At 45.6% G+C, this 23,220-nt stretch overlaps 1 protein-coding gene across 2 annotated transcripts in view; it reads right to left on the bottom strand.

Annotated features, from left to right (window-relative positions):
• NIPAL3 (NIPA like domain containing 3) overlaps positions 1-23,220 on the bottom strand; it is a 50,133-nt gene that overhangs the window by 24,855 nt on the left and 2,058 nt on the right. For both annotated transcript variants that reach the window (XM_040465055.1, XM_040465065.1), the window contains exon 2: positions 20,404-20,726. In XM_040465055.1, the coding sequence (XP_040320989.1) occupies positions 20,404-20,499 (96 nt within the window). In that variant the 5' untranslated portion in view covers positions 20,500-20,726. The remainder of the gene's footprint in view (positions 1-20,403; positions 20,727-23,220) is intronic.

The following is a 23,220-nucleotide window of genomic DNA, read 5'->3' as shown; positions in this document are numbered from 1 at the left end:
ATGTTGCCAGAGGGGTCTCAATGAGACTGTTTTTTTTTTAAGTTTTTAATATTTATTTTTGACAGAGAGACACACAAAGAGTGTGAGTGGGGGAGGTTCAGAGAGAGAGGGAGACACAGAATCTGAGGTGGGGTCCAGGCTCTGAGCTGTCAGCACAGAGCCCGACGCGGGGCTCGAACCCACGAACCATGAGATCAGGCCTGAGCCGAAGTCGAAGTCGAACACTTAACCGACTGAGCCACCCAGGCGCCCCTCAGTGAGACTCTTTAAACTGGCTAATGTGCTTAATTTTTAATCATTTCATTTATAAACATTTAATTTCTATCACCTTAAGAATAAGGTTCAGATTTCTTGGCATGGCATTTTCTTTTAACCTTAAAAGATAACTACCAAATATATATTCATTGTAGAACAGTTAGGAAATACAAATAAATGACAGGAACAGTAACAATTACGACATAATAGAAAAGCCACCTGTAATTCCAAAACCCAGAGACAACTCCTGCAAACATTTTGTTCTTGTAAACTTTTTTCCGTCCATAATTCAGATATGAATGACAATGTTAGTTCATTTGATAAAAATAAGACTATAATCTTTTTATAACCCATTTTTACTTAAGATATTATAAACACATTCCCCTGTCAAGCATATTTAATTCATCATTTTTAATAAATATCAAATAACTCGTCATTTCGATGTACCGTATTTTTTATCATTGCTTCTCCATTATTGGGTATTGAGGCTGTTTCCTTTTTTGAAAACACTGCTCTAACTGAATATCCCAGTACATGCATTTTTGTGCATTTATGAGGATTACCTCCTTGGGATAAATTCTTAGAAGGGGGACTGCTGGGTCAAAGGGTACTTGCCTCAGCATTTAAACCACACTATACTATGTTGCCAACACACCCTCCGGGGTTATTTCACCACTAAACACCAAGAAATGTTCTATCTTAGCCAAATATGCATCCTCCCTCCCCAGGATGGGCCTTTTCCAACTCCCCCTAAGCTCAAGAGGTTCCTCCCACCAAGCCCACCTCCCTGTGAAATATGCCGGGTCCTTAAGGCTTGGGTGGGCCCTAGGAAATCAGTGGTGAACGAGACAAACACGGTCTTGCAATTCACCTGGAAGATCTAATTAGCAAGTTTTGGTAAGGCAGGAAGTCAAGCCTCTGTCCCTCTCTCCTCCCCTCTTTCCTGGAATCCTGAGGGCCTAAGACAGCTAAGAAGGTGGTTGTGGAAGAGGATGGGAGGAGGGAGGGGGTGTTTTCACTGACAGAAACCACCATGGCCTGTCCTTGACTTTGTCCCCAGCAAGGTGCAGCATTGCAAAATAAAGGCAAGATGCTGAGCTGGGAGCCAGGAGACCTGGGTTCTGGTTATAGCTCTGCTGCCTCGTCACTGCATGGCCTTGGGGGAGTCCCTTCCCCTCATCAGGCTTGTGTGTCCCCGTCTGGAAAATGTGAACGCCAGCCCAGATAACCTCTAAGGATCCTTCCAGCCCCCACCTAAGCCTCTGGTCACCTAAGCCAGACTGCCAACAGAAACCAAGTGAATGAGCAGGCCAGACAGGAACCTGACTTTCGTCCATTTCACTTTAGAAAACAACTCCTTAATAGAAGGTCATTGAGGGCATCTCATGGACCCAAGGGAGCTGGCTTCCACTTCTTCCCCAGAAGGCTCTCACTGCTTGAGCTGCACTTCCTTGGTCCTTCTCCATCTCTGTTGATGTGTTTTTGCTGTCTCTCTCTCTCTTTTTTTTTTTTTTTTAATATTTATTTATTTTTGACAGACAGAGAGAGAGAGACAGAGCATGAGCGGGGGAAGGGCAGAGAGAGAGAGGGAGACAGAATCCAAAGTAGGCTCCAGGCTCTGAGCTGTCAGCACAGAGCCCGACGTGGGGCTACAACTCATGGACTGCAAGATCATGACCTGAGCCAAAGTCGGACGCTCAGCAGACTGAGCCACCCATGTGCCCCTGCTGTCTGTCTCTTCTTAAACAGACTTAAGCAGAAACCATGTCCTTCCTGTGGGATCACAAGATCTCAGAGCTAAAAAGGTTACTGGAGATCAACCAGGCCAGGGTTTCCCTAACTGAGTTCCTAGAGACGTCAATGGGATTCTGAGGCAAAAAGCACCACATAGTTAAGTAAGTTTGGGAAACACTGGATCCTGGGTGCACTGCTTGGAGGCCACAGTGCACTGGCAGGTCGGAGGGCCTCACGGGCAGTTCCTCCTCGGCCATCCCAGGTGTCCCAAACCTACTTGGCTCTAGAACTCGTCGTCTGCAGACATCTGTGATGCTCACCCACCTGCCATTTTAATCCCGTTCCTTTTGGTCTGGTAACAGCACCCTGATTTTGCTGTGGAAGGCTCCCTCTTGCCCCCTCTCCCCCTTGCAAAGTCTCATTGGGACTGTTATTCCCAGTGCTCTGTCCTCCCTGGACAAAGATGGGCCTAGACTCAAGCTTGAGCCAACCAGGCAGGTCAGAACCTCTCTCTGGGGTATAAATCTTGAACAGAGAAGCATGGAGGCCTGAAAGAAGGCTGGGCTCACTGCTGCCCAAGGCCAGGCCTGGGCAAATCAGGCCCCAGGGGCCATCATGGTGCCTGGGACTTCCCCAGACCTCCTTCTCTAGCCCTTCCTTCCATTCTGGGAGCAGCCCCACAGTCTTTTTTGCTGAGTTGGTTTCTATTGTTTGCCCCACAGAGCCGGAGTCCATGCTTTATGGGATGCAGTTCGGGTACGTGTTTATAATGAGTCCAACGCCTAGTAAACCTGAGTGTTCATTTCTTCGAAGGATGGCTTTTGCAGACCAAAAAAAAAAAAAAAAAAAAAAAAAAAAAAGCGCCTATCTGTTTTACATTTAATTTTTTTTTTTTTTAATTATATTTGCTAGGGACGCCTGGGTGGCTCAGTTGGTTAAATATCCGACTTTGGCTTGAGTCATGATCTCCTGGTTCGTGAGTCTGAGCCCCGTGTTGGGCTCTCTGCTGTCGGCACAGAGCCTGCTTCAGATCCTCTGTCCTCTTCTCTTTCTGCCCCTGCTGTGCTCATTCTCTCTCTCTCTCTCTCAAAATAAACAAACTTAAAAAAATTATATTTGCTATAAAAAAACAGATTCACAAATTTAGTTTCTTTTACATAAAATCTTACCAAGGAACTAAGAAATGCTTGTAAGTCTAATAAACTGCACTTAAGAATATAACAAACATATGTCTTAAATATTCCAATGCCATTTACATACAATAAATTCTGTTATTCCTTCCAGTTTAAAAAGCAAATGACAGAACTTCTGCTTCCAGCAAGATGGAGCGGACTCACTTTTTCCTATGCTTCCTGCTGTGTACAACAGGAAACCCTGGATGTTGTCTACAAAGCAAACATGAGACAACTCTGAAAGGTGGAGAGGAGAAGACAGACAGGCTGGGGAGCTGGGGGCACAAGGAACGACACGGCAGTGGGTTCCCTGGGTTTTCTCCTCACCTCACGTCGCTCAGACTCGAAGTGAAGAAACGGGCAACCTGGGAATAATAATGGGTATAGACAAAAAAGCTCTAAGAAAAGCCCGTGCTCTCTAGCCAAAAGACCAGAAGATGAGCAGTCAAGCAAGACAGAAATCTTTTATTGTTTTTATTAAAAAAAATTTTTTTTTAATGTTTATCTATTTTTGAGAGAGAGAGGCAGAGCGCGAGTGGGGGAAGGGCAGAGAGAGAGAGAGGGAGACACAGAATCCAAACAGGCTCCGGGCTCTGAGCTGTCAACACAGAGCCTGATGTGGGGCTTGAACCCATGAACTGTGAGATCATGACCCAAGCTGAAGTCGGATGCCTAACCAACTGAGCCACCCAGGCGCCCCAAGACAGAAAACTTTTAGACAACTGCTGTGTTCCAAATGTCACAGGCAAAAAAAAAAAAAATAGCTCCCCCCGACCCAATCCCCAACACCAGCATAGGCCAAGGAGGGAGCCTAGATTTCCAACCTTTCACAGTTATAACAAGGCACCTTAACCCACATGCTGGGATTATCAGAGAAGGCCCAGGAGGGATCTGGGGTCCAGTGATGAGGCACCTCCCCACACCACAGAGTGAGAAGAGCCCACACGGGGAGCGTGGACTTCTGACCCCAGCTGGCAGCAGTGAAGTCCCCTTCTCCTACTGGGTGGTGTCAGTGGAGGCCTAGTGGAGAGGCAGGACTTTTACCATGACACTTTCACAATTATACTGTCCGAGTTGGGGTTACCATTTCTGGTAAATAAAAGTGGAATGATGCCTGCCAAACATCTCTCTCATCTCTGTACGCCCCCAAGAGGTGGGAATTTTTCTCCCCACCATTCGAATCTGGGTAGGCCTTGTCAATGAGGTGGAAATGAGGCTCTGGGACTTCCGGGCTCAGGCCTTATACCTTCTACTTTTGTACGGAGGGAATTCAACCACCTATAAAGAAGTCCAGCCTATCCATAAGGAGAGACAGGGGTCATGTGGAAGACCAAATAGATACATGAGTGGGCCCAGTCAACAGCAAGAGAAGAGAAAGGCCCAGCCATCTCGGCCAACTGCCAGCCGAGGCTCCAGACATGAGTGATGCCATTTTGGATTCTCCAGCCCCGGTCCAGCACTCCAGATGATACTGTAGCCCAAATTTGCCCTCTTAAGAACAATTTAAGTGTATAATGCAGTACTGTTAAACATAGGCACAAAGATCTCTGGAATTTATTCATCTTCCATAATTGAGACTCTATGCCTGTTGATTAGCACCTCCCATTTCCCCTCCCCGCCAACCCCACAACCACCATTCTACTCTCTGATTCTGCGAGTTTGACTATGGTCTACAGCTCATCTAGGTGGAATCATGTGGTGTTTGTCGGTCTGTGATTGGCTTACTGTCTCAGTGAGTGTTAGCTGCTCTAACAAATACCACAGACTGGGTAGCTTCAACAATATTTTTCACAGTTCTAAAGGCTAGCAAGTCCAAGATCAAGATTTTGGTTGATTCTGTTCCTGCTTAGAGGTCTCTTCCTGGTTTGCAGATGGATACCTTCTTGCTATATCCTCACATGTCAGAGAGAGAGAGAGAGAGAGAGAGAGAGAGAGAAATGATCCTTCTGTGTCTCTTCTTACAGGGGCACTAATCCCATTCACGAGGGCTCCACATTCATGACCTCATTATCTCCCAAAGGTCTCACCTCCAAAACATCACATTGGGGATTGGGGCTTTAACATATAAATTTTGGTGGGGGGGTGGGGGTGGGGGTGGGGGTGGGAGGATGACAAACATGTAGCCCGTAGCACTTATTTAACTTCTCATTTTGTCCTCAAGTTTCATCTCTGTTGACACAGACTGTTTTCCTTTTTCAGAAACACGTTTTTCTTTCTCAAGGCTGCATAATATTCACAATATTCCATTGTATGGATACATCACGTTTTCTTTTTTCATTCATCTTCAATGGACATTTAGGTTATTTCCACACCTTGACTATTGTGAATAGTACTGCAGTCAATACTCAAGTCCTATTATCTCTTTTACATCCTGACTTCAACTCTTTTGGATCCTGTTCAGATTCTTGACCTGTAGAATTGCAAGCAGTAAAATGGTTGTGGTTTGTAAATTTAGGTTTCCAGGTGGTTTGTTACTCAGTAGTAGCTAACTGATACACTTCCTTAGTAAACCAAGGTTGATGAATGATCCAGCAGTTTCAGTCTGGGACTCAAGATCTGACTCTATCCCAGATATTCACTAACAGGTAGCTTTCATCTTTCATCCGACTTGAGTGTGTATGATTCTCCTGCTTGATTTCCCCACCCCCCTTCTTTGCCCAGCTAATGTCTTCCCATTGCAATGCCTGACTTGAGATGCTCTTTAAGGCCATTCTATAGACCTAGCATATCTTTATTTAACCCATCATTACCTTTTTTATTGAGGTAAAATTCACAAATCATAAAATTCACCATTTTGACCTTTTAAAAGTACCCCACACAGTGGTTTTTGGTCTATTCACAATGTTATGAGTGACACCATTGAAAATGGTGGAATAGAGAATTCCAGGGACCCATCTCTCCAGAAAAACAGCTAATGAGCTGACAAAACCTATCAGAATCACTTTGTTTATACAACCCTGGGGTCTAGCCAAAAACATGTAACAATCAGAGGAAGGCATGGTGAAGAGAGAAGCTGTTGCTTTACGGTAAGAGAGCACTGTGGCATTTTAAATTGCCTGCCTCCCATCCCTTACACCCCAGATCTGTGACAGCCATGAAGACACAGAGAGAGTGATACATGAACCTTATTTTTTTTAAAAACTGTGGTTGTGGATTCTGACCTGTCTGGTGATCCCTGAAGGGTTGGCACAGGGCTTGTCTTTGTTCTGTCTGACTTTAAAGCCTTTAAAGGTACAAGTAATGGCTGTGTAACAGCTTGGGGCAAGGGACAGCACTCAGGAGGAGCAACAGACAGAAAGAAAAGCCTGGCAGGAAGAGTCTGGGAAAGGAGACACAAAGGATAAGGGCTTTCTAAAGTCTCCATGTATACCAGGGAATCAAAAAGGCCATGCATGTAGCCAGGGCTGGATGCATGCTCCAAAAAGGCCTGATTAAACACTAGCCTTCACCTCTGGCTGGCCTGCAGGCTGGATGCAAGCAGGGAGCAAGGGCTAAGGCACAGGGGTATAAAGGGCCTGGCCAAGCATCGGAGGGCCGGACACACAGCCAATGTGCTTAGACTGGGAGAATTGGGGGAGGGTTTTTTTTTTTCTCTTTTTTGTCCTTTTTTGGATCTACGTGGTTAAGGAAACTGTCAAAACACAAGGTGACCACCCAACAGGAACAGACTTCATCAGGCTGCATACCACAGCGGTCACATGGACTTTATGAAAAGAATTTAGAAAAATCACGAAAACGAACAAACACTAACAAACCACAGCAAGCAACGACAGCAAACGGGGGAGGGGTGCACATCTGATTTCTACAGTTGCAACACAATATTGGAAATGTCCACTTTTCATCAGTGTTGTACAACCATGCGACTCTCTAAATCCCAAGCATTTCCACCATCTCCCCGCAAAAGAAACCCCAAACCCATTAGCAGTCCCTCTCCGTTCCCCGTCACCCCAGCCCCCGGCAACCACGAATCTATTTCCTGTTTCTGGACCTGTCCTATTCTGGACACTTCATATAAATGGAATCCTACTGTATGTGGTCTTTTGTGTCTGGTTTCTTTCATCGAGCATAATGTTTTGAGGTTCGTATGTTATAACATGTACCAATACTTCATTCCCCTTTATGGTCAAATAATATTCCATTACGTGGATATAACACATTTTGTTTATCCAATCACCAGTCACATCTGAGTTATCGCCACTTTCTATTACAGATAACTAACATCCTTGTACAAGTTTTTGTACCAACATATATTTTCGATTCTCTTGGGTATCTATGGTGACTATTTCAACTTTTGGGTGAATGGTCAAACTGTTTTCCATAGTGGCTGCACCTGTTTACATTCCCACCGGCTGAGGACTCCAATTTCTCCACATCCTGGCCAACATTGTTATTTTTCTTTTTAAAAGTTGATGATGGGGCACCTGGGTGGTTCAGTCGGTGACAAGTCCGACTTCAGCCCATGGATCAAAGAGTAATTTCAACTTTCAAGTCTTATTTTCTAAGAAATACATTTCTTTTTTTCAAAAAATTTTTTGACATTTGTTTATTTTTGAGAGCGAGAGAGAGAGAGAGAGAGAGAGAGAGAGAGAGAATGAACAAGTGGGGAAAGGGAAGAAAGAAAGGGAGACACAGAATCCAATCCGGGCTCCAAGCTGTCAGCACAGAGCCTGATGCGGGGCTTGAACTCGTGAACCACAAGATCACGATCCAAGCCGAAGTTGGATGCTTAACCAACTAAGCCACCCCGGCGCCCCCCAGAAATACATTTCCTAAGGCTATAGCTGCCAGAGAGAGTGATTTCTCTGATGGATCTGGGCAAAGTAAACTGAAAACCTTCAGGAAAGGATTCACCATTCTAGATGCTGTTAAGAATATTTGTGATTCATACAAAGAGATCAGAATATCAACATTAACAGGAGTTTGGAAGAAGTTGATTCCCACAATCATGGATGACTGTGAGGGGTTCAAGACTTCAGTGGACGCAGTCACTGTGGATGTGGTGGCACAGCAAGTGAAGTAGAACTAGGAGGGGAGCCTGAAGATGTGCCAGAATTGTTGCGATCTCATGATACACTTGAATGCATGAGGAGTTGTTTCCCATAGACGAGCAAAGAAAGAGAATGGTGGATGGAGAATCTACTCCTGGTGAAGATGCTGTGAAGATTATTGAAATGACAACAAAGGATTTGCAATATTACATAAACTGAGTTGATAAAGCAGCAGCAGGGTTTGAGAGAAGTGACCCCAATTTTGAAAGAAGTCCTGCTGTGGGGGGGCGCCTGGGTGGCGCAGTCGGTTAAGCGTCCGACTTCAGCCAGGTCACGATCTCGCGGTCCGGGAGTTCGAGCCCCGCGTCGGGCTCTGGGCTGATGGCTCGGAGCCTGGAGCCTGTTTCCGATTCTGTGTCTCCCTCTCTCTCTGCCCCTCCCCTGTTCATCCTCTGTCTCTCTCTGTCCCAAAAATAAATAAATGTTGAAGAAGTCCTGCTGTGGGTAAAATGCTATCAAACAGCATCACAGGCTATAGAGGAATTGTCTGTGAAAGAAAGAGTCCATCAGAGCAGCAAATGTCACTACTGTCTTATTTTAAGAAATTGCCCCAGCCACCCCAGCCTTCAACACCCACCACCCTGATCAGTCAGCAGCCATCAATATGGAGGCAAGAGCCTCCACCAGCAAAAAGATTCTGACTTGAAGCTCAGATGATGATTAGCATTTTTAAGCAATAAAGTCTTTTAAAATTAAGGCACGACATTGTTTTTTAGACATAACGCTACTGCACATTTAATAGACTAAAGTATAGTGTAAACATAATTTTATATGCACTAGGAAACAAAAAATTCATTTGACTCACTTTACTGCAATATTTACTTTGTTGTAGGTTGTCTAGAACCAAATTTTCAATGTCTCCAATGTGTGCCTATACCTATGTTTCTAAGGGTTTTATAGTCCTAGCTCTTACGTTTAGGTGTTTGATCCATTTCGAGTTATTTTTTGTATATGATGGGAAGAAGGAATCCAACTTCATTCTTTCACATGTGGATATCCAGTTGTCTCTGTCTCATTTGTTTTTTTTTTTTTTTTAATTTTTTTTCAACGTTTATTTATTTTTGGGACAGAGAGAGACAGAGCATGAACGGGGGAGGGGCAGAGAGAGAGGGAGACACAGAATCGGAAACAGGCTCCAGGCTCTGAGCCATCAGCCCAGAGCCTGACGTGGGGCTCGAACTCACGGACCGCGAGATCGTGACCTGGCTGAAGTCGGACGCTTAACCGACTGCGCCACCCAGGCGCCCCTGTCTCATCTGTTTAAAACACTATTCATTCCTCACAGAAGTAGTCTTAGCACCCTTGTCGAAAGTATGTTGGCCATAGATGTGTCGGTTTATATTTGGACTCTGTATTGATATGTGAGTCTATCCTTCGGTCACTATCACATGGTTTTGATTGCTGTAGCTTTGCAGTAAGTTCTGAAATCAAGAAGTTGAAATCCTCCAACTTTGTTCTTCTTTTTCCAAGACTGTTTTGGCTAGTTGGGGTTCCTCATGTCTGCATATGAACTTTAGGATGAGATTGCCTCAAGGTATTTTTTTATTTAAAATTAAAAAAAAAATGTTAATTTATTTTTGAGAGAGGGACAGAGCACGAGCAGGGGATGGGCAGAGGGAGAGGGAGACACAGACTCTGAAGCAGGCTCCAAGCTCTGAGCTGTCAGCACAGAGCCTGATGCGGGGCTCGAACTCATGAACCGCGAGATCATGACTTGAATCGAAGCTGGATGCTTAACCGACTGAGTCACCCAGGGGCCCCTCAAGGTATTTTCCAATTTCCCCTGTAATGTCTTCACTAACTCACTGGTTACTTAGGAATGTGTTGTTTAAATTCCACATATGTGAACTTCCTACTTTATTGTTATGAATTTCCTTTTGCCATTGATTTCTCACTTTATTCCATTGTGATCAGAGAACATACTTTATATGATTTCAGTCTTTTACATTTATTGACATTTGTTCTATGGCTTAATATATGCTCTATCCCAGAGAATATATGCTCTATGCCATATGTTCCATATGCACTTGAGAATAATGGATATTTTGTTACAACTGAGTGAGATGTTCTATAGATGTTGGTTGAGTCTAGTTGGTTGTTGTTCAAGTCTTCCATTTTCTTATTTTCTTTTATTATTATTATTTTTTATTATTAAAAACAATTTTTTTAACGTTTATTTATTTTTGAGACAGAGAGAGACAGAGCATGAACGGGGGAGGGTCAGAGAGAGGGAGACACAGAATCTGAAACAGGCTCCAGGCTCTGAGCTGTCAGCACAGAGCCCGATGCGGGGCTCAAACTCATGGACTGCGAGATTGTGACCTGAGCTGAAGTCGTTCGCTCAACCGACTGAGCCACCCAGGTGCCCCCAAATCTTCCATTTTCTTGACAGTGAGGTACTGCTAGTGAGGTCCTGAAGTATCCAATGATAACTGCTGGACTACCTGTTTCTTCTTTCCATTCTGTCAATTTTTGCTTCATGTATTTTGGTGTATATATTTTATTATTGCTATATCTTCTTGATAGATTGACTCTTTTACCATTATGTAATGTTCTTCTTTGTCACTCGTAATAATTTTCATCTTAAAGTCTATTTTGTCTGATGTTAGTTTAGCTAGTTCAGCTCTCTTTTGGTTATTGTTTGCATGGGCTATCTTCTCCCACTTTTTTATTTTCAATCTTTTTTTGTCTTTGAATCTAAAGTGAGTATCTTGTAAATAGCATATACTTGGATTGTGTTTTTTAAAAAATCTATTCTGCCAATCTGTCCCCTTTAATTGGAGAGTTTATTTCATTTACATTTAATGTAATTACCGATAAAGAAGGATTTCTACTGTTTTGTTTTCTATATGTCATGTCTCTTTTTTTTTGTTCCTCAGTTTCTCCATTACTGCCTTCTTTTGTGTTAAAGAGATATATTTCTTAGTGTACCATTTTAATTCCCTTATAATTTCTTTGACTATTTTTGAGTTATTTTCTTAGTGATTGTGTTAGGGATTATAATTGCCATATTCAAGCATGTGATAAGGCATTTATAATTGCAATTATATGTACAAATATTATAGTACATATAATAGTAAATTTAGTATTTAGTAAATAGTAAATATTTGTATCACATACTATAATTAAAATACATGTGTTGAAATACTGTATAGGCAAAGATGTAGTAAAATCAACAAGATTTCAATTTCCCCAACCCTTTCTGGATATATCAGGTTAACCCAATGTGCCTCTAAGTGAAAACTTATCAGCATAATTGATAATGCCTTTTTGGTCAATGTCACAGAACTTACTGAGGAGGAACAAAATAGGTCACCCCAAAATATGTCACTTTGGCATACTGATTATTTTGAATTAAAGTTACTTAAGAAACAGCCAGTACAAGAAGGATACTCTGAGGCCCCATTTGTCCCCCCGAAAGTGGGGAAATAAGTCTCCATGTGAAAGGTACCTTTCCAGTATGCACCAGAAGGAAGAAAGACATTCTTATCACCAGAGATAGGAAATTTAAGGCCAAGAAGCCTGTATAAACAAAACTTGCTACTACTTCACTAATTTACTACCCAAAGCCCAACCCCTTTTGTCTTATCAAAAAGGTATGAAAGTTACCAGCTTTGGTTACTTCTTTGGGGCCTCCATATGTATGACATTAAATTTTTCTCTTGTGGAATCTATCTTATGTCAATTTAATTATTAGACCAGCCAAAGAATCTACAAGGAGAGGGAACCTACACTGTGAAAGCCAAACAAGTACTGTGGTAAATAAAATGTATATAGTACTTTGTTTTGATAATGAGGCTGAAAGAGGCTCCCCTCATATTGTTAGTTGATAAGTCAATAAAAATAGGTTATCACTATGTGATTTTTAGCACGAAACTTAGGAGGAATTGAAAGAATTTAGGGATGCTGCCATAACAACATTCCTTCCATTCTAGGTACTTCCGTGAACACGTTCTCAGCACCTCTAGCTATAACACCCCAAACCTGCAACAGAACTGATGCTAAAATCTGTCCCATTCTAGCCATCAGTAATATTTGTCTTGAATATTAAAAACAAAGTCCCATTCTCATTCAGATATTCATTTAAAAAATTTTTTTTAATTTTTTTGAATTGTTTATTTATTTATGAGAGAGAGCAAAAGAGAGAGAGAAAGTGAGGGGCAGGAGGGGCAGAGAGAGGGAAACACAGAAATTAAAGCAGGCTCCAGGCTCTGAGCTGTCAGCACAGAGCCTGATGCAGGGCTCAAACTCATGGTCTGTGAATTTATGACCTGAGCTGAAGTCGGACGCTTAACTGACTGAGCCACCCAGGTACCCCCAGATATTCATTCTTCATGTGTTATTTTATGCTTGATAATTATTATAAAACTTTATATTACATTAATCAATTGCTTTTATTCAATTGTATCAATAAAAAGCTTCTGGGTTGAATCAGTTATTTCTGAACATGTTAAAAAGAAAGCCAGAGGCCCAAAATGGCCTCACTTAGGCCAACTCACCAAACTGGGGCTTAATACCTCCCCTAACTGTAGTTCTAACCTCCCCCAGAAATGTAGGCTTAACTGGTCAGTCAGGAAGCTTCTGGTCAACACCAATAAAGTACTCTGTCACATGGACTCTCTCTATCCCCCAAAGGAAGATGACACAATCCACCTAATAAGACCCGTTTGTCCCCAAAGGTCATCTCACCTGAAATAGTCCTTTTTTCGGTTTATAACTTTCTTGTCTTGCTTTTATTTTATTTTATTTTTCAAAGTTTATTTATTTTTTTTGGGACAGAGAGAGACAGAGCATGAACGGGGGGAGGGGCAGAGAGAGAGGGAGACACAGAATCAGAAACAGGCTCCAGGCTCCGAGCCATCAGCCCAGAGCCTGACGCGGGGCTCGAACTCACGCACCGCGAGATCGTGACCTGGCTGAAGTCGGACGCTTAACCGACTGCGCCACCCAGGCGCCCCGTCTTGTCTTGCTTTTAAAACCCCTTCCCTTTCTGTAGCCCTTTGGAGCTCCCCTCTACTTGCTGGATGTGATGCTGCCTGATTCATGAATCAATTAATAAAGCCAATTAGATCTACAAAATTTACTTGGTTGAATTTTTGTTATTTCACAAACCTTATGCCAAAGGAAATATTGACAAAACGAAATTCGATCGCCTATTTTACATCCTTTCTTGTACACAAGTAGGATATGCGTCCATATAATTTTTAAGTGTTAAAACACAGACACTGTTTGGGGACAAAATTCTGTGGGGGAAAGGTCGGGAAAATACAAAGTTAGGGACAAACAGGAATGACGTAAAAATTTCCGACTGCTGGGGCGCCTGGGTGGCGCAGTCGGTTAAGCGTCCGACTTCAGCCAGGTCACGATCTCGCGGTCCGTGAGTTCGAGCCCCGCGTCAGGCTCTGGGCTGATGGCTCGGAGCCTGGAGCCTGTTTCCGATTCTGTGTCTCCCTCTCTCTCTGCCCCTCCCCCATTCATGCTCTGTCTCTCTCTGTCCCCCAAAAAATAAATAAACGTTGAAAAAAAAAATTTAAAATTTCCGACTGCTAAGGAAGAGCTTTTTCAGGGGCTCCTGGGGGGGCTCAGTTGGTTGAGTGCCGACTCTTGGTTTTGGCTCAGGTCACGATCCCAGGGTCAGGGGATGGAGTCTGTCAGGCTCCACACCGAGCGTGGAGCCTGCTTAAGATTCCCTCCCTCTCTCCCTCTCCCTCTCTCTCCCTCTCTCTCTCTCTCTCTCCCCTCTCTCCCTCTCCCCCACTCGTATGCGTGCGCACTCTCTCTCTCTCTCAAAATAAAAAAATAAAATAAAAAGGAGTTTGTTCCGAAGGCTGATGGTAGATATCACGTGGGCTTTATATCTCAGGGGCTATAAAAAAAATACTCGTATTAAAATGTGCTAGAAACGACACACTTTGCAAATATAAACTTGTGACACAAGTTTTATGTCTTAGATGTCAACCAAAGGAATGAATGAGGAAACACAAGGTGTTTCTTTAGAGGGTCAAGTCTGAAGACCCCAGAGGAAGCCCTTCATTAAGTGTAGCTCATTAAGGCTACAGAGCAAGGAACTCATCCTCAAGGAGGCAGAGATCTGGGGGCCAGGCAGGCACTCGACGCAGAAAGTCAGTTCATCTATGCTAATGATTAATGGTTCAAAGAGTTAACTGGCAGTGATTCTACAGCGACTGCTTTGGGCAGAGAGGAGACAGAAGGACCCTGGTTCTGGCTCCCACAACACCTCACAGCTGCCTTATTTCCTTTATGGGGGACAAAGGGGAGCTGGAACCAGGCTCTGGGAGTTGTGCAGAAAGCGGAGACCACAGTGAGGGCTTTTCAGAGGGCACGTGGGGATCACGCGGCTGCAGGTTCAAGGGCGGGCTGGGGGATTTGCTTCACCTCCTCGCTAGCTGGGTCAGCAGTGCCCCTCTCTCAGAGCTGGTGCGTGGACTTCCTGAGATAGTTGGGAGAAAGCACTTACCTCGGTAACTTGGAACTAGGGTGAGCTGGAGGAAAATGCCACTATTTTGCCACTTGGACCCATACAAAATGGTAGTTTCATATGGTTCAACCTATAACTGGTAGCTATTTTATTTTTACTGCAAGAGACTAAGCTGTCCTCAGATGCAATGCCGATGAGGTCCACAAGGCTGCCCGAAGAGTGTGCTAACAACTGTCCAGGTGGAAGTAAAGAGATCAAGAAGGGAAATGAGCCCCTGTGGCCATGTAGACAAGTCAATACTATTTCGGGGAGGAGGATGGTGAGGGCCCAAACCTAGAAATAAAAACCGTAGGGGCTCCTGGGTGGCTCCGACTCTTGATCTCGGCTCAGGTCGTGATGTCGTGGGTTTGCGGGTTTGAGCCCCATGTCAGGCTCTGAGTGTGGAGCCTGCTTGGGATTCTGTCTCCCTCTCCCTCTCTCGCTCTCAGAATAAATAAATAAACTTAAAAAAAAATTATAAGCAGGCTAAGCAGCAGAAAAACAAGGTTAAAAGGTTACTATGATAATCAAGGACGGTATTTACGGAGTGTTTTTATATATACACATTAGGTGTGGCGTGAAACCCTTTCCATGCGTTGCCTTTGGGCCATAACCCACCTACGAAGTGTGTACTGTCAGGAGTCCTAGGTTCGGCACACGGGTTGGAAGGACTTTACACGTGAACAAAGTAAGGCCCAAAGAAATGTAACAACTTGGCAGAGGTGGGGACGGGAGGCTCTGTGTCGCTCCGGGTCTGACTTCCAGTCTCCCGACGGTCACTATTCCTCCGGGCTGTCTCCCACTGCGTTCTCTGAGGTGCCCTTCAAAGGCGGCCCAGGTAAATTAGGAAAAAAAGACAACCCTGCCTCGGGAGTGCTACATTCCCACTAGTGACACAGGCAGCTGGGGTTTCTTTTAAAAGCCATTTCCACAAGTATATCAATCTCCACGCATAATAACTGGCTACAGACAGACCTGGTTAGTAACAGCGCAATATAATTAAATGCCCTTTCATCCAGGCATTTCAAAGGGCTTCATCAACGTTAATTATGCCCCAAGCCCTTGTGAAGTGGTGCTTGATTCAATTTTGTGAGCACTGAAAGTCAGGCAAAGGCGATGCCACCGGCCCAGGGGTTACACAGTTTGAACGTACACCTATTAGCAGCCCTCAAGTGTGTGGCGAGAGGCGATTCAGAGTCGAGGTGACAACCGGCAGAACTCCTGACGTTAAGCTCCGCCTCCAAACCTCAGAGCTGGAAAACTGCAAAATGGGGGTGTCTGGGTCTGCTGGTAGGGAGAGAACGAGGGGTGGGGCCTGGGTGGCTTCACCGACTTCCTCTTTTTGCAGAGGAACCACACCAGGTGTGTTCACAGAAGTCATTTTAAAGGGGGAAGTGTTCAACAAGTCCACGTGGATGGCTAACCCAGAACAGGGATTTGACCTTGGACTCCGTGACTCTGTCTCAAGACTAAAAGGTTCCCACCCCACTGAGGGGCAGGTTGGGAGAACTGCCTGGTGGTGGCCTCAGGCCAGCATCTTCACCTGCCATATCTTTGGATCCTGAGTTCCTCCGCCCGCGATGTCAGATGGGGACGATGCCGCTGAGGCAACACCTAATTGGCTCCCAACTGGCTCTCGACTTCATTGGGCAGAGTCCACTGAGGTGGAAGAGAAGGGAGGAAAGAGGCAAGGGCCAGCCTCATTTGGAGGCAAATACCTCCATGGGGGCTCCTGCCAGTGGAGAATTTCAACTGCCCGAGAAAGACCAAGACATGGCCAAAGTCAGAGTGAGCAAGCGGCAGGGCCGGACCTTAACAGGTGTCCCCAGCACTTTGGTCCCATATATACAGGTGAGGAAGTAGTGAGGCCTCCCAACTATCAGGAACCTTATATTGAGGACACAGGTCGACCCAACTGGGACGCTTTGAAAACGAAAGGGGGCTCTATTAATATACGTGGCCGTGAGGCACAAGCCAGGACTTTTGGTCCGTGTACTCACAGTGCAGCCTCTGAATGGGAAGGGCTGCTGGAGAGGGAAGGAGGGTGAGGGCCACACTACAAGCAGGCAGCAAGGTTTCAGACTCAGCTGCTTTCTTGGCGTGGCTTCAACAGACCTCAATGTCAAGGGTGGGGCAGCAAAATCAAGGTCACTTCTCTCTCTGCTTCAGCTTCCCTGTGTGGATTTTGAAGACCAGAAGTCCTGGGCTGGGTCCTGCCTATGCCACTTACTGCTGTATGACTTCAGGGGAATTACCTTAACTCTCTGAGCTTTGGCTTCCCCTCTGAAACATGGAGGACTGTAAACCCTCATGGGATTGTCATGTTACATGAAATAACATACATGTTGGGAATGTCATGTTACATGAAATAACGTACATGTTGAAACATCACCTGGCACATAAAAAAGTACTAAAACAATTCTAGCTTGTTACTATCATTATTTTTTGTCATTTTTTTTAAATTATCACTATTCTTAGCAATAGCTCTAAGGACCTTTTTGGCGCCAGCTACGACTCTGGGAAAAAAGCGAACGGTTTCCAGAAAAGCAGCCAAAGGTCCCAGGGGTAGGAAACCTTGCCGAGTGAAACCTCAGCTCAGATCTCCCGTTCTAACATCTGCTTTACATCTGCCAACAAGAGCCTCTATTTAAATATCACGGTGACAAGACCAGTCATTACTTGCTATTTAAACTCACCTCCCACAATCCCTTGGGCTTAAAACTGCCAACAATTCAGTATGAATTGCATTCTGGCTTGCTCTGAGGGTTACTCATATTCAAATACAAGAGAGGCAGCTGCCTGGCTCTCCAGGCTCTGCTACTTCTGTAACCTGGCTTCAGGCCAGCTCCCTGATGCTTACCTTCTCCAGCAGGGGAGGCATTATCTTCCCCAGGATTGCCATTTCAATACTTACTAACCGGTGTCAGGGAGAGAAGGGGCCTGGCAGAGTGGTGGGCCCAATGCAGGCAGCAGGGAGCCATGGATAAAAGCAAGGGCCTTGGCAATGCACACACTCAATTCGAATCCCAGCTTTACTACCTACTGACTGTGTGTCCTTGGGCAAGTTAATTAACCGCTCTGTGCCAGTTTCCTAATACGTAAAAGGGGATTGTAATAATACCTACCTTGAGGGGCCCGGTAAGGATTAGCACAGTCCCTGTCATACAGTAAACAGTCAACCCAAGTTAGCTGCTGCTATGATCGTGATGATTACTACAGGAACTGGGAACGGGCTATGGAAGTGTGATAAAGGACCTCTATTTTCCTGTCAGGAAAACTGCCACAGGTGATACCTGAGCTGGAGCTGGAAGAATACGTAGGATTTCTATCAGTAGAGACAGGGGAGTTTCCTACACCTGTAAGTTCAGGTCATGGTCGCAACCGCCATGTAGGGTGGATTTAAAACTGACCGGCAGAGAAGTTGCATGCCTTTCCCCCAAGTTACAATGACAGACAGTGAGAGAGCTGGGCCTTGAAGACAGGTCTCTCTGAGTCTAAAGGCCATGCTGGTAACACCCCTCCTAGCTCTACTTTTGCATCAAAAATGTCCTGAAGGCTAAGGCACTGATAAAAATAGCTTCCCCCCACCTCCCTCCCAGACTGCAAACTCCTTCAGGGAAGAGAGAGCTCAATGGTTTATACAGCCCCGCCCACCCCACACAGGCAGGGAGAGCAGGTGCTCCGCTGAAAGCCTATTCGCTAAACACAAGAAACTGAGGCCTGACGCTTCCAGGCTGAGGCCAAGCCTCCAGTGCCGGCAACCCCTTGCGATGCTGCCTTCTGGGCAGCTGGCCTCTTGGGCTCCCTTTCACAGAACGGGGCCCGCCCCCCCCGCCCCAACAACCAGGGCAGAGAGCAGCGCTGCAATTCAAACGGCGTGCTCCTAACTTCACCTCATTGATAAAGTTGCACTTGGGCCCTCTTAACGTTTTCCTTGCCCCAAATATAAGAGATGATTTGGGGGCAGCCTGCCCAGCCCACATAACCACTTTTCTCCGAGAGCCGCGTACAAGGAGGGAGCCCCAGAAACCTGTCTGCTGTGTGAGACTCCACCCACCTGCCCAGCACAGATTGGACCAGGGTAGACACCTGACCCAAACTGGCCAATCGGGTCTTCCCTCTGTCAAAGGCGGGGGAGGAGTTCCAATTTGTTCTAATCTTCTTGCCCTTCTTACCTCTGGTGGCAGGAGCTGCCTTGTAGTCTTATTATAATAGTTTTCCCTTTTGTCTCTCTCCCTAGGCACAATTAACTACACGCTCCTCCGCTTTGGGCACCTGCCTCTGTTCCTCTTTGTAAACCCCAGGCACTCGTGAGTCAAGCACCTCCCGCGTGCCTCCTGCGTGGGCTAGGTGCTTTTTCATTGATCCACATGGCTGGAGGGAGGAGGGATGGAGGGAGGGATCACTACCACCATTCTACCCATAAGAGAAGCTCTGAGGGGCTAAGCCATATGTCCAAGGGCACTTAGATGGGAAGGAGCAGAATAGGGATTCGAGGACGCGTCTTCTTTCCCTTGATCCCCCCCCCCCCCCCCGGAACTTCAGTTCGCTCATAACTGTGCATGTGCCCGTCTCCCACCTCAACTCCTAAGCTTGTTGGTAGAGTCACCATGATTGATTTACCTTTGCTCCGGCACCCGGAAGGTACTTTTACAATAAGTAACAGAGTTAATTTGTAATTGAAATGGAAACTTATTAGAAATCTCACCTGGGAGAGTGTTCTGTGTTTTCTTAGATTCTGTATCTGTTTGTTTGGCACACATTCATCACAGCCAACTGCATTAACTGTATTTTCTTGTGTTCTCTGTTCTTGATGCTCTGGCATTTGTGGCCTCACTCACCCGGCAGAGACCACCTCTCCCAGGGCTAGCCAATTCTTAGAGACAGCAGGGACGCAAGCAGCACTCTGGGATGCTCACTGCAGCCCTGTTTACACTCACCCCGCGGTAGAAACAACCTGAACATCTAACAGTAGGGGATGTGTCCAGAAAGTTTTGATAGAGCAGCTCAACAGATTACTGGGCAATCCGTTCAAAAAGTATGCGTTAAATCACGACTCAATGACACGGGGAAATAACCCACAAATAGGGCTACGTGAAACAACCAAGATACGAAACTTTCTGTGCAGTCTGATCCCAAAAGCGTAACACCAAAAAAAGACAGGAAGGAGAAATATGAACAAGGCTTGTCTCTGAGTAATAGAGTAGGTGATTTAAAACAAACAAACAAATCTTCTAAGTGGGAATACCTCCCTTTAAAAATATTTCTCGGGGTGCCTGGGTGGCTCAGTCCCTGAAGTGCCTGACTTCGGCTCAGGTCACGATCTCACGGTCTGTGAGTTCGAGCCCCGCGTCCGGCTCTGTGCTGACAGCTCGGAGCCTGGAGCCTGCTTCGGATGCTAGGTCTTCCTCTCTCTCTGCCCCTCCCCCACTCATGCTCTGTCTCTCTCTCTCTCTCTCTCTCTCAAAAATAAGTAAACCTTAAACATTTTTAAAAAATATTTCTCTTTCTCTTTTTATGTTTTTCTCTAACCCCCTGTCTTTATGTACTTCAATGAGTGTTTCTTTCTTCTGGATTACCCGTTCTCCTACATTTGTGCCTGTTTCTGCCGCTAACAGGCACGCAGACCCCGGAAATACGTGTGAGCCAGGGCTATGCTGTGTTACTCTCGGGTTAGAAAAACACCGCATTTCAAAACCAGAAAGAAAGCTCTTGCCTTGTAGGAGAAGGAAGCCTCGCTGCCGCCGGGGTCTGCGCTGCTTGTGGGTGGGAGCGGGCGCAGCTGCAGGGCCGCACCGCGGGCTCGGTCCATGGCGCTAGTGGAACATTCCCTGGGAAGCTGGAGCTGCCGCTAGGCGGGGCCGGACCCGGAGACCATCTCTCCTGGCGGGGGTCACCTCCTTTCACGGGGCCGTTGGAGGACTTCGAGGCTCTTCTGGCTGATTTACAGCCTCTCCCTCACCTTCACCCCGAGAAGTGCCAGGTTCTGTCTCTCCCAAGCAGGCAGGCGAGGGTGCGATTCCTTATCCTGGCGGCGCCCTAGGGTGGTGGGGAGGAACATGAAGAATGCAAGTACAGTGAGCCCAGCTCGATCACCCAAGGGGAGATATACTTTGAGGACAAAACACAAGCCGTCATGAGAAGTGAAGTCATTTACAAAATTATATCATGCCTTTGGCCTCCCCGAATAAAGACATGGCTCAGGATGCCTGGGTGGCTCAGGGGATTAAGGAGCTGACTTCAGCTCAGGTCAGGGTCTCACGGTTTGTGAGTTCCAGCCCCTGGCCGGGCTCTGTGCTGACAGCTTGGAGCCTGGAGACTGTTTCGGATTCTGTGTCTCCCTCTCTCTCTGTGCCTCCCCTGCTCACGTTCTGTCTCTCTCTCTCTCAAAAATAAACATTAAAGGGGCGCCTGGGTGGCTCAGTCCGTTGAGCGTCCGATTTCAGCTCAGGTCATGATCTCACGGTTCCTGGGTTCAAGTCCCGCATCAGGCTCTGTGCTGACAGCTGGGAGCCTGGAGCCTGCTTCAGATTCTGTGTCTCCCTCTCTCTGGCCCTCCCCCACTTGTGCTCTGTCTCTCTCTCTCTCTCTCTCTCTCTCTCTCTCTCAAAAATAAATAAAAGGTAAAAAAAAAATTTAAAAAATAAACAAACATTAAAAAAATAATAAAAATAAATAAATAATAATAAAGACATGACTCATCTACCTCAAAACCTTTTTCCCTGGCCCTTAAAAATTACATTTCCTCAGGGCACCTGGTGGCTCAGTTGGTTAAGCATCTGACTCTTTTAGAATATTTTTTTTTAATGTTTATTTTTGAGAGAGAGACAGAGTGTGAGTAGGGGAGGAGCAGAGAGAGAGAGGGAGACACAGAATCCAAAGGAGGCCCAGGCGCTGAGCTGTCAGCCCAGAGCCTGACGCGGGGCTCGAACTCACCGACCATGAGATCACGACCTGAGCCGAAGTCAGGCGCTTTGCCAACTGAGCCACCCAGGCTCCCCAAGTGTTTGACTCTTGACTTCGGCTCAGGTCGTGATCTCAAGGTTCATGGGATCGAGCCCCACGTTAGGCTCTGCACTGACAGCATGGAGCCTGCTTGGGATTCTTTCTCTCTCTCAAAAATAATTAGGGGCATCTGGGTGGCTCAGTGGGTTATGCGTCCGACTTCGGCTCAGGTCATGATCTCACAGTTTAAGAGCTTGAGCCCCACATGGGGCTCTCTGTTGTCAGTGCACAACCCACTTTGGATACTCTGTCCCCCTCTTTCTCTGCCCCGACCCCACTTGTGCTCGCTCTCTCTTTCCCTCTCAAAAATAAATAAACATTAAAAAAAATAATTAAACAGTTAAAATTTTTTTTTTTTTCTAATCGCCTTTTTGCTCCCCCCCCGGCTTCCTTCTTCCCATCATATCCTAACTGAAATCCTACCTTTTCCATAGGCTCCCCTACAGGAGAAGTAGAAGACTGTCTTGTCTGCCTCTCCAGGCCTCCAAAAAATATCCTGCTGTCATAATAAAGGAACCACCTGTGTTCGATATCGGAATGAAAGAACGAGAAGAAAAGCTATCTTCACGAATGGTGGAAGAACTGGGCTGCTACCCGAAAGTCAGCCTAGCACAGGTGAGGTAACACTGGACCCTGGGAGAAGACCTGTGTGACCGGATCATACCACCTCTGGGAGACTCAGGTGCCTCATCTGTAAAGTGGGGGTAATAATGTGGCTTCAAGTAAGATCGTCAATGACAGTAATTCCCGTTGACTTTATCGGACTGATATTTTCAATGCATGTCAAGCTTTTCTACCAAATGGAGAAGAAAGATGGAAGTATGGTCCTAGGGTTCTGGAAGGCCTGGCCAAAAACACCTTACCACAACGCTAAGGGTTTCTTTGAAGTCTTCTTATAGTAGAAAAGAAAAAAAAAATCAATCATACAAATTTGGATTCTACTGCAAAGTCTATGCTCATTTCAATTTAAAAAATGTTATAAATAGCTTTTGATCTGTTATATGCTACCTGTTTGCCTTGGCCAAGTCATTTAACTTTCCAGGCAGTTTTCTCTGCTGGAAAATACAGATAATCAGATAATAACATTTCTACCCCCACAGGGCTGTTGTGAGAATTTGATGAGATAATGCATGTAAAATGCTATGCATAACAAATGGCCAATGGATGGCAGCTATTATTAATTTTATTCTTATCAGTTTAATTATTTAATTTACCCACAAATATTCCTTTCTTTCATGCATTCATGCTACATTTATTGAGGGCTTACTATATGCCAAACAGACACAGCCTCTGCTATGCCTCAAGGCTTCAGGCTTGAGGACAAAGTTGCTCTTTGTCCTGTGACTTCCAGTTCCTTCTGTTATCTAGCCCTCTCCCCAGGAATGCTGGTTCCTGGTAGGAGTCATATGTCACAGGGCTAACACTGCGACCAGCATCTAGGAGACACGAGACGCAGGGCTTGGCACAGGGGCAGCCACGAAGACCATTTAGCCCAGGTCTCACTTTGTTGAAGGGCCTCAAAATTAAA

Source organism: Herpailurus yagouaroundi, unplaced genomic scaffold (assembly GCF_014898765.1).
Source record: "Herpailurus yagouaroundi ecotype Mexico unplaced genomic scaffold, PumYag 77, whole genome shotgun sequence".
NCBI lineage: Eukaryota > Metazoa > Chordata > Mammalia > Carnivora > Felidae > Herpailurus > Herpailurus yagouaroundi.
The sequence above is the reverse complement of the archived record's forward strand: the minus strand, read 5'-3'. Positions and strand labels throughout refer to the sequence as shown.